Source organism: Anabrus simplex, chromosome 5 (assembly GCF_040414725.1).
Source record: "Anabrus simplex isolate iqAnaSimp1 chromosome 5, ASM4041472v1, whole genome shotgun sequence".
Taxonomy (NCBI): Eukaryota; Metazoa; Arthropoda; class Insecta; order Orthoptera; family Tettigoniidae; genus Anabrus; species Anabrus simplex.
In genome coordinates this window covers 255,308,883-255,321,734 of record NC_090269.1, presented here as the reverse complement: position 1 = coordinate 255,321,734, position 12,852 = coordinate 255,308,883, and the positions used below count along the sequence as shown (strand labels likewise).

At 37.2% G+C, this 12,852-nt stretch overlaps 1 protein-coding gene across 1 annotated transcript in view; it reads right to left on the bottom strand.

The window, feature by feature from the left end:
- The window catches only part of Dhc16F (Dynein heavy chain at 16F), a 1,052,459-nt gene that overhangs the window by 168,784 nt on the left and 870,823 nt on the right, over window positions 1-12,852 (bottom strand). The window contains exon 58 of the mRNA XM_068227815.1: window positions 10,943-11,143. Coding sequence (XP_068083916.1) covers window positions 10,943-11,143 — 201 coding nt within the window. The remainder of the gene's footprint in view (window positions 1-10,942; window positions 11,144-12,852) is intronic.

The following is a 12,852-nucleotide window of genomic DNA, read 5'->3' as shown; positions in this document are numbered from 1 at the left end:
GTTATTAAACGGCCATTACCTGGTGGTTGAACTGCTGCCTGAAGAAAGAGGCGCTTCCCGCCCCCTGCTACGTACTTTACACACTGATAGATGTTACTGAAGTGGCCCGGAGACCCGAAAATCAGCAGTTTATATACCCTCGTGGAAAGTTCGAGGCGTTTCAGGAATGAGAACACCCGCCCACAATCATTTTATTGGCTAACAACGAAAACCCCTACACTAGATGAAGAAGAAACACATTATTGGTGGAAAATTAATTACAGAAATTCCTTATTGGTCGAATTCAAAACTGGCGGAAAGAAAGGGTTAATATTGCCAACTTAAACAATAACTGAAAGAAATTTAACAAAGAACAAACTTATGAATTCAAAATTTCTCCAAAAACACAGTTCTTTCACTTCGCACTAGGGTGCATAATTGTAGTCCTTCAGTAGTGCCATCTGGAAGAGAATGTCCACACTTCTTACTACAGGCAAAACAAAAATACATCGAAAACGACCCAGTTCAGAAACTTCAAAACTTCTGAGAAAGTTGAGAATTAACACAGTAGATAAAGTTCAGACTTCCTCCAGTAGAGGAGTTTCAACTGGCACAAGGTTTGAATTAGCGGCGTGGAGGTGTACCGCCCGGTACATTATCAAAGTAGCGATTTATAAATTTGCTTTTATTTTAGGATCAAAAGACAATGTTTATGTTCAACTGGCTTGCATGATTCTCAGACTTACTATCAGAAATGAAGTTCAAATGTTATATGTTATATATAGGAGACACTGACATACTTAGTAAGCCATTCATGAATATACCTTCATATTGAGTTTTAGTTATTTAGAGTCAAGAAATTTTGTAAAAGTCCTAAAAGCAATGGAATAGAGGAATGTTCAACAGGGGGAGTTAAAGACAGAAACCTTTACAGACACATCTATTAGAGCAGATGCCTCAATTTTACAAGACTATTTCTTTTTAGATAAAATGTTTTTATAAGTAGAAAATTGATAAATCTGTTATTTTATTGAGACTGAAAATTGGAACAATAGGCCGTATTATAACTTCCAATCATTTTTCTTTTAGCTGACATATAATAATTTTATTTCATAGTTCATAATATTTTATTTAGAATGACAAATAATTTGTAATTTATTTGTAAAGCGAGATAAAATAATGATGTTAACAAGTCCTGGGAATGCTTGATAGATTATAAGTCACTGAAGAAAAGAACATACGGGTTCTTGAACCATGTATGGTGTTTAGCAAATAAAAAATTGTAGTAAGTATTGACTAGCTGGACTATAAGTTTTCAGTTATTGCTGATTGATTAGTTTGAAGTTAATATGGATCCAAATAAATCAAACCATTATGGTTAAAATAATAAAATCTGTCTGCCTGCTCATCAATTTTGACATTCTGTTTTACTTTAGGCCTACAAGATGGCAGAGTAAACTCAAACTCTCTTGGATGCCTATGGCTAAGTTTTTAATTTTTAATAAATTTAATGAGCCTGATATAGACTATATGATTGGGGGAGGGGACACAGATACGTTGCTAGTGTCGACACAAAGCTTCTGATACCCAAAAAAGTAGCCATAATTCATGCAATATCCAACCCAGGATTGGCAGAACAGACTGAGGGAGCTGCCATGAGAACATCATTATCACCTATTGCTGCTTATTCATGGAATCTTTCAAGAAAAAAAGCCATAGAATGTTCCTGATTGAAACTGAAATACTGATATGGCATGGATGATGAGTAAAGTGGTATGGTGACATGGAATGGAAAGACTTGAGATGTTTTTCAATCATCTTAACTCCATCCACCCGAAAATCAAGTTTACTATAGAACTGGTAAACAATATAAAGCTGTCATCCTGGATCTACTCACCAAAGGAAGGAGTAACGATACTGAAGACCTAGTAATGTACCACAAACCCACCCACACAAAAACCAGTATTGAAACACTAACTCCCAACAACATTCAGTCCAGAAGAATAATGATCTCAATTCATCCATCCATTATCTAAAAGGCTAAGCCTTATCACTGCAGCCACATCACACGGTCTTCAGCAGTACTTTTCATCATGACAAAGGAAGTGTAACCTCCGTTATAAGTAAGGTTACAAGTAATAGGAATAATAATAATATTTGCTACCACTGAGTAACCGCATAATTACACACCAACACAAATTAACACCAAGAGACATAATAATATGTATGAAATTAAAACTATAAGCACTTTAAGCACAGAAAATAATAACAACAGGTACCAAGATGACGACTAAGAAAGTATAATTGGGAAGCAACTGGGAACAATATCCAGGCGGTGAAAGGTATTGGCAATGCTGAAGAAGCGAAATCAAGAGTGATTCTAAACTTTACTTAACAATTTATATTCAAATTAGATCGCAAAATAATTAACAAAATATCTTTACATATTTTGAAACACTTCTTTTGCCATAGCAATTTTGACTTCTGTCAGGCACTGATTATCATTGGTAATAACACTACCCAGATAAAAAATTCTTTAAGCTGATCTATTTTTTACACAGCCTAATTTATTGTTTGTTTTCAATTAAATCTTCTTCTTTTGAACGACCATCATTTTGATTAACTGTGACTGGTAAGCACTTGGTTTCTGTTACTATTATATAATCTAACAGATGTCTTCTCAATCAATCAATCAATCAGTCAATACTGATCTGCATTTAGGGCAGTCGCCCAGGTGGCAGATTCCCTATCTGTTGCTTTCCTAGCCTTTTCCTAAATGATTTCAAAGAAATTGGAAATTTCTTGAACGTCTCCCTTGGTAAGTTATTCTAATCCCTAACTCCCCTTCCTATAAATGAATATTTGCCAAAGTTTGTCCTCTTGAATTCCAACTTTATCTTCATACTGTGATCTTTCCTACTTTTATAAACGCCATTCAAAGTTATTTGTCTACTAATGTCATTCCATGCCATCTCTCCGCTGACAGCTCGGAACATACCACTTATTACATGTTATAATTCTCATGTTAGGTCCGTATTGAAATGTACGTAAATACAAAGTATGTTACAAGTGTTTATTTATATATCCACCTATTCAATACAAAGAGATCTTTTTAGAAATTAAATATTATTATAAAATGTTAAGGGACATGTTTCGCCCATATTAAGGGCATCATCAGCCTCAAATTCAAACCTGTATGGTAAAAATCAGGATCCTGATTGCTCTTACAAGCCATAAAAAGAGGATATCATTATAGGTGTCAGTCTAAACATACAAAATATTAGAATGTCCTTGGCTAAAATTGCAGTATCAAGCTGCATGTCATAAGTTCACATGAATATACTTTCCGGAGCGTTGAAAAACTTGTTGGGGTAGGGCAGTAAACAGCTCAGTCTTTATAATGAAACAGAAATGTGCCTCCTTGAAGATGATAAGAAAAAGCAAAGCTGATACACTGTTACAGATGTCAATATCGTATGTTGTGATAAGACAACAGATCTCTTAAATGGCTGTTCAGCTGCCTATAGTCTATTTAACTGGCTGAAGGAGTGAAAGTCGAATGTGTTATGATAAGATAACAGTCTTCCTTACATAATTGTGGGAGTAAGGAAAAAGCATTCGGTTGTCTATCGATGTATTTATCTTATTTGAAGGACGAAAGTCGAAGGTTTATCGACGTTGATAGAGCTCTTTGGTGTGAAGTCTGTAACAAGAGGAGAGTGAATGCTTAGGAAGGTATTTTTGAAGAGAAAGTGGGTTTAAAGAAAGGTAAAACATGGAAAATGTATAAAAACACTTACCCTTTCGTCTGTGATTATGTAAATCAGTTATGGAAAGGTTAGTTGAAGAAAAATAACGTTATGTGTAGGTTCATTTATTTCTTTGACTGTTAATGCAGTTGCTATGGTAGCGTTGAATGACTGACATTTGTACTTCTGGTATTGTATCGATGTGAGATTGGCGGAGGAGGGTGTGGTTAAGGGGAGGGGGTAGGCGGAGCGTTAAATTTATGTGTTGTTGGTTGCGAGAGATTTACTTGACTTGACTCCCTTCATGCCCGCCCCCACAATTCTCCCGCAACCCAACACGACTCCCTCCCTGTCCGACCATGTAAATCTCTCGCAACCAACAACACATAAATTTAACGCTCCGCCTACCCCCTCCCCTCAACCACACCCTCCTCCGCCAATCTCACATCGATACAATACCAGAAGTACAAATGTCAGTCATTCAACGCTACCATAGCAACTGCATTAACAGTCAAAGAAATAAATGAACCTACACATAACGTTATTTTTCTTCAACTAACCTTTCCATAACTGATTTACATAATCACAGACGAAAGGGTAAGTGTTTTTATACATTTTCCATGTTTTACCTTTCTTTAAACCCACTTTCTCTTCAAAAATACCTTCCTAAGCATTCACTTTCCTCTTGTTACAGACTTCACACCAAAGAGCTCTATCAACGTCGATAAACCTTCGACTTTCGTCCTTCAAATAAGATAAATACATCGATAGACAACTGAATGCTTTTTCCTTACTCCCACAATTATGTAAGGAAGACTGTTATCTTATCATAACACATTCGACTTTCACTCCTTCAGCCAGTTAAATAGACTATAGGCAGCTGAACAGCCATTTAAGAGATCTGTTGTCTTATCACAACATACGATATTGACATCTGTAACAGTGTATCAGCTTTGCTTTTTCTTATCATCTTCAAGGAGGCACATTTCTGTTTCATTATAAAGACTGAGCTGTTTACTGCCCTACCCCAACAAGTTTTTCAACGCTCCGGAAAGTATATTCATGTGAACTTATGACATGCAGCTTGATACTGCAATTTTAGCCAAGGACATTCTAATATTTTGTATGTTTAGACTGACACCTATAATGATATCCTCTTTTTATGGCTTGTAAGAGCAATCAGGATCCTGATTTTTACCATACAGGTTTGAATTTGAGGCTGATGATGCCCTTAATATGGGCGAAACATGTCCCTTAACATTTTATAATAATATTTAATTTCTAAAAAGATCTCTTTGTATTGAATAGGTGGATATATAAATAAACACTTGTAACATACTTTGTATTTACATACCACTTAGTCGAGCAGCTCTTCTTCTTTCTCTCAATTCTTCCCAACCCAAACATTGAAACATTTTTGTAACGCTACTCTTTTGTCGGAAATCACCCAGAACAAATCGAGCTGCTTTTCTTTGGATTTTTTCCAGTTCTTGAATCAGGTAATCCTGGTGAGGGTCCCATACACTGGAACCATACTCTAGTTGGGGTCTTACCAGAGACTTATATGACCTCTCCTTTACATCCTTACTACAACCCCTAAACACCCTCATAACCATGTGCAGAGATCTGTACCCTTTATTTGCAGTCATATTACGTGATTACCCCAATGAAGATCTTTCCTTATATTAACATCTAGATACTTAGAATGATCTCCAAAAGAAACTTTCACCCCATCAATGCAGTAATTAAAACTGAGAGGACTTTTCCTATTTGTGAAACTCACAACCTGACTTTTAACCCCGTTTATCAACATACCATTGCCTGCTGTCCATCTCATAACATTTTCGAGGTCACATTGCAGTTGCTCACAATCTTGTAACTTATTTATCACTCTATAGAGAATAACATCATCCGCAAAAAGCCTTACCTCCGATTCCACTCCTTTACTCATATCATTTATATATATAAGAAAACATAAAGGTCCGATAATACTGCCTTGAGGAATTCTCCTCTTAATTATTACAGGGTCAGATAAAGCTTCACCTACTCTAACTCTCTGAGATCTATTTTCTAGAAATATAGCAACCCATTCAGTCACTCTTTTGTCTAGTCCAATTGCACTCATTTTTGCCAGTAGTCTCCCATGATCCACCATATCAAATGCTTTAGACAGGTCAATCATGATACAGTCCATTTGACCTCCAGAATCCAAGATATCTGCTATATCTTGCTGGAATCCTACAAGTTGAGCTTCAGTGGAATAACCTTTCCTAAAACCGAATTGCCTTCTATCGAACCAGTTATTAATTTCACAAACATGTCTAATATCATCAGAAAGAATACCTTCCCAAAGCTTACATACAATGCATGTCAAACTTACTGGCCTGTAATTTTCAGCTTTATGTCTATCACCCTTTCCTTTATACACAGGGGCTACTATAGCAACTCTCCATTCATCTGGTATAGCTCCTCCGACCAAACAATAATCAAATAAGCACTTCAGATATGGTACTATATCCCAACCCATTGTCTTTAGTATATCCCCAGAAATCTGATCAATTCTAGCTGCTTTTCTAGTTTTCAACTTTTGTATCCTATTGTAAATGTCATTGTTATCATATGTAAATTTTATTACTTCTTTGGCCTTAGTCTCCTCCTCTATCTCGACATTATCCTTGTAACCAACAATCTTTACATACTGCTGACTGAATACTTCTGCCTTTTGAAGATACTCACATACACACTCTCCTTGTTCATTAATTATTCCTGGAATGTTCTTCTTGGAACCTGTTTCTGCCTTAAAATACCTATACATACCCTTCCATTTTTCACTAAAATTTGTATGACTGCCAATTATGCTTGCCATCATGTTATCCTTAGCTGACTTCTTAGCTAGATTCCATTTTCTAGTAAGTTCCTTCAATTTCTCCTTACTTCCACAGCCATTTCTAACTCTATTTTTTTCCACTCTGCACCTCTTTCTTAGTCTCTTTATTTCTCTATTATAATAAGGTGGGTCTTTACCATTCCTTACCACCCTTAATGATACAAACCTGTTTTTACATTCCTCAACAATTTCTTTAAACCCATCCCAGAGTCTGTTAAAATTTTTATTTACCGTTTTCCACTGATCATAGTTACTTTTTAGAAACTGCCTCATGCCTGCTTTATCAGCCATATGGTACTGCCTAATAGTCCTACTTTTAAGACCTTCCTTTCTATCACATTTATTTTTAACTACCACAAAAACAGCTTCATGATCACTAATACCATCTATTACTTCAGTTTCCCTATGGAGCTCATCTGGTTTTATCAGCACCACATCCAGGATATTTTTCCCTCTGGTTGGTTCCATCACTTTCTGAATCAGCTGTCCTTCCCACATTAACTTATTTGCCATTTGTTGGTCATGCTTCCTGTCGTTCGCATTTCCTTCCCAATTGACATCTGGCAAATTCAGATCTCCCGCTACAATCACATTTCTTTCCATGTCGTTTCCCATATAGCCGACTATCCTATCAAATAATTCCGAATCCGCGTCAGTGCTACCCTTTCCCGATCTGTACACTCCAAATATATCAAGTTGCCTATTATCTTTAGAAATGAGCCTTACACCTAGAATTTCATGTGTCTCATCTTTAACTTTTTCGTAGCTTACAAATTCTTCTTTCACCAGAATGAACACTCCCCCTCCCACCATTCCTATCCTATCTCTACGATACACACTCCAGTGCTGTGAGAAAATTTCTACATCCATTATATCATTTCTCAGCCATGATTCAACTCCTATTACAATATCTGGTAAATATATATCTATTAAATTACTTAATTCTATTCCTTTCTTTACAATACTTCTACAGTTCAACACTAACAATTTTATGTCATCCCTACTTGATTTCCAGTTCCCAGTTCCCTGTTCCCTTATCACCACTCCCTAGGCCATCCCGTTTCCCTGACTGTACCTCCCTATTACCCTTCCAAACAAATTTCCTAACTTATACGTACCACTGCGGTTTAAATGAAGGCCATCCGAGCGCAGATCCCTATCTCCTACCCACCCGTTAGGATCTAGAAATTTCACTCCCAGTTTCCCACATACCCACTCCATAGTCTCATTTAAATCCCTAATCACCCTCCAGTCAGTATCCCTCGTACACAGTATTCCACTAATAACAATCTCCGCTTTCTTAAACTTTCTACTATCTGCAGGAGCCTTCCATGAATAACATCATCTTTTGTGAACATCAAAGCATGTATTAGTTATTAATAGTTCATGTTGTTCACAAAACTTGAGAGCAATTTTTCTCCTCTTGAGTTTGTTTTGCCAAGTCCAAATTTACTGGTATGTTTAAGATTTTCATGACTACCAAGTGAAGCATTGAAGTCTCCCATTAAGATAATATTAGCTTTGGTGTCTATTAACTCAAAAAATTCTTGAAAACAATCATAATTTCTTCTACAACTTCATCTCCACTGTTTTTGATTGAAAAATATACTTGAATAATGATTATGTCAACAGGGTCAGCTTTTATCTTAACCATCATAACCCTGTCACTGATAAGAAGGGTATTCATCACATTTTGACACCATTTACCTTTTAGGAATATTGCTACTCCATTCATTCCATCTTTATCATTTCAGGTGTGTATTACCCTGAAATTCCCTGATTGAAAGTCTCTGTTTTCTGCCCCTTGAGCTCTTTACTTCTTCCAATTTTCCGAGCTTAGCTATTGTTCTCATATTCCATGTATCTAAGTTGAACTTACTGTTCTCTTTGCAAAGGATTTCACATGACGACAACCGGAGAGGCCTTGCTGCTGTTTCCACTCCTGCTGAATCTTGGCTTCCAACTTCCACGATTAGCAACTACAATTCTATTACCGCAACTTGGCATGGCTGCTATACAAGGGATATCCCTAGGATCTTTAATGCAGTGGTTTCCCGTTGCCTTCTGCATCCTAATGTCGTTGACCAGATCAAGGCAGTTCATCCACCTTTAGGGATGATTTCTCATCCCAAGGACAAGAGGGTGCCCTGGACATCTGCCTGCTTATTTGTTCTCCGAGGAGGCCATTGGCACTTGGTAGAGGGGGACCACTTATACCGGCGGTCACTCGGTAGATGCAGTTTAATGTCATGCCCGGGACAATACATTTTCAATACATTCATAAATAAAGCTATTAACATTTCAGATAAAGAAAAATTGAAAAAAGAAAGGGAACTGTTGGATACAGTTCTACAGCAGAATGATTATTCTAATAAATAAACCATCACAGCCTTCTGTGCACAGATGAACTGATTAGACAAATATGATTCAAAGGGCAGTAACTAACAACCTAACAGCAGTGTACCAGATAGGACTAAAGGACCTTATATCTAGGAAACAAGGAAGAAAATAGGTGACATTCTGACACAGCATAACATAAAAACTGTGTACTCCCAAGAAAATTAAAAACTTATTATGTACTACTAAGATCAGACTTCCTCTCTCAGCCCAGACATATACAGAATGTCCTATGAAGGAGAAATCAACAGACTGACCTTAACAAGAATCAAGGAATGCATTAGGTATACAAAAAATGGAGAAATGGAAAAGTTGGCCATAAGGGAAAGCAGTTACACAACCAAACATAAGATATTATTTGACCAGACCAAAATACTAGAAAAAATTTCACACTACTTCTCCAGGATAGTCAGCAAAGCTATAGAAATAAAAAAACACACCAACAAAATCAATAATCAATCAGTTACAAACTTTCTCAATGATAGATATCCTTGACCAGAGCATAGTTTTTCATCAAATTCTCCCCACACTCCCACATCTACACACAATAATTACATCAGGTTCAGTTCTATGTTGTCACTGGAAAGTACACAAAATAGCATGGGTTAAAAGTCTGACAGTGTAAATAAATTGATGTGATTCACACTGGAAGATGCATTAGATAATGACACTGACAATATGAGCCTATAAATGAACATCATCTTAGTTTAGTATTTTGCTGAAGTTTATCTACACTGCAAGCCACAAATCTGACATTGGTATATAAATTAGGGGGCGTGAAAGCTCCAATATCAATATATGGAGAGATCGTTAGGAATTTTTGCTATGCTTTAATATGTAAAACAGACAAATACCAATCGGTGTTTCTTTTTCACTCTTAGCAGAATATTGTGATGTTGACCACCATGTTAATGTACAATGTTGGAGCCTATGTTTAGCTGCAAGTGGTATCACTGAGTAGGTCCCACCCACTAGTCACTACAGCAACCAGTCAGATGAGCTAGTGTGCAAGGCAGCTCCTTTCTTTTGCCACCAACTACCATCACCACCTGTTACATCACTGGAGGTCTCTTGGTGGTATATAATAAGACTCAAAATGCCTTCAATTTTGAGAGAGCTCCAGGGCCTTCAACTTTCATGAAGTATCTGGAGGGGCTGACCTTCCTATTTAAGGCAGGCCCAATGAGCTTCAGTGGTTCTGTGTGGGCTCAGATCTGCCAATGATCAAGATGGTTCAGTGGAATGCAGCTGACGACAGTACTGAGAAAGTGCTATTACAGCTGAATGTGAACTGACAAAACAGTGCAGCTGAGCAACGAGGGACAAACATGCAGCCGAGCAATTAGAGACAACAAAAGAAGACTGCTGTGTGTGAGCAAACTGTGTTCCATGTGCAAAACTGTGATACTGTGGCTGCACACGTGAACTGTGCAGCGCTGATAGTTGTACAGTGAATTTAATAATGCACTAGCCTAGGGTTGAAGTGACAGTTACATCAGTGTGTGTAGTGTAATTGTTTCAGCCTGAAAGGGTTAAGACTGAATAACTACTGTGACTGAACAGTAAGAAAGAGAGAGAGAGTGATTATGTGCCTTTGTAATAGAATAGCAAGTAGTGTTAGTTAATAAATATTAGAGTAAATGCTACTAGTCATGTGTTTGTTTACCTACTACCCACCTCCATGTTACAATATATAATTTATATTATTATTACCTGAATTGCTTCCTAGCCTTTACAGTATAAATACACCAAACTAAATGTTTATAATAGTAATGAGTTTAATTTCAGAACATGTCTCCTATTTTATCGTTATTAACAGCTCATAATTAACAAAAGGGTACTTAACTACCAGTATTACCTTATCTAGAGATTTATTCCTTTGGTCTAGGCTATTTATAACCTCCTTTGAGTGAAATATCAAATAACTCACCTGTAATGTATTCCAGTGCATCCCATGGAATGACTCCTCCAGAGCAGAACATTCTCATTGTATTAAGAGCACATTCTCTATCACTGTCATTAAACTCGTAAGTAATATTCCATCCCAGAGGTCCAAACTTCTTTCGCTCCTGAATTATAGCATGAAAGAAGCAGATTCCAAAAATCATCTTCCTCCAGTTTCCTTCAAGAGCTAAAGGACAAAAGCAAACACATTATTCAGTATGATACTCAGAGTGGCTTTAGGGAATATTTATCTTTTTCTGAAATTGTTGGCACCTTCAAAACTTCAAATCTTTCCAATTCACATTCGATCAGCCAGATATATGTCCACCCCTTAGTTCTGTTTCCTGATATTGTGCTAGGGATGAGGTTGAAATGAAATTATTTGGCATGATTATGGCTGGATGTCCTTCCTAACACCAACCTCAGTCGAGGAGCTAATGAAGATGAAATGAGTGATGGTAAATGAAATTGGGTAAGGAGGTGGAAGGATTTAGCTTTGGCCTATGAATAGAACTGTCTTGGCATTTGCCTGGAAATGAAAATGGGAAACCATAGAAAACCATTCTCAGGACAATGACAGTGGGCTCGAATTCACTCTTTTCCTCAATGCAGGGCTTGGATCCATAGCCGTAGCGCATTAATACGTATAGCCACTCCATTTGGTTCGATCCGCCAGATATAGAGCATTAATTAAACACAAAGTTTTCATCATAAGTAAGATAAGTTACATCACTGTAACATTTCCTGCTATGATAACAGCTATCATAAGCTACTAAAATCTTTTGAAGAGAGTTCGTTTAGAGAGACCAAACTGGTATAGTATAGAAAAATGGAAAACAGCAGGAATTGCACATATAACATATTTATCTATGAACTGAAAGTATAGAGAAAAGCTGTTTCAAGTTTAACATTCTGGAAAAATTGTTATAACAAGACCTTCCGACAAGGGTGGATGGCATCTGCCGTGTATGGGAAACTGCATGATACTGTGGTAGAGAGAAGTGTTAGGTGTGGTGTGTAAGTTCTAGGGATGTTTGGGACACTAAAACTACCCAGCCCCCAAGCCCTGTGAATTATCCATTTAAGGTTAAAATATTTGACCCAGCTGGGAATCAAACCCGGGGCCCTCTGAACCAAAGGTGACTATGCTGACCACTCAGCAGATGAGCCAGACAACAATATTAATAAATGTAGGTATTCAATACATCTGTACATAGAAATAGTAGAAGGAAGGAAGAAAGGTAGGAGAGAACGAAGGAAGGAAGGAAGGAAGGAAGGAAGGAAAGAAAGAAGGAAGGAAGGAATAAAACAAGAGACAGACAGAAAGAAAGGAAGGTAAATAGGAAGAAAGAAAAAGAAAGAAAGAAATGAAGGAAGGAAGGAAGGAAGGAAGGAAGGAAGGAAGGAAGGAAGGAAGGAAGGAAGGAAGGAAGGAAGGAAGGAACGGACTTAACTATTTAAGGATGAACATTAATAGGACTTACACATTACTATATTTCTACACAGAATGTTGTTGATTCCTCTCCTTCAATAATTTATAGTCATCCAGAGAGTCATTTGCCAAAGATGATCATTTTGCAGAAGAAATGGAAAAAATCAAGCATCTATTTTGAAAAGTTGCTGAATGGAGATACAGAAAACATAACAATGGATAGAGGAGAGCCAAGTCGAGAAACCACAAATGAACCACCAATTACATGGCTTGAGTTTGAAAAAGTGCTCAAGAGCATGAAGAAAGGAAAGGCAACGGGCATAGACGAACTAAGTGCAGATATGCTGAAAGCGGCAGGAATTCCAGGAAATCCAATGGCTCTACAGACTGCTCAACAAGATATGGGAGGAAAATACTATTCCTGAGGACTGGAAGATGGGCATCATTGTACCTTTGTTCAAGAA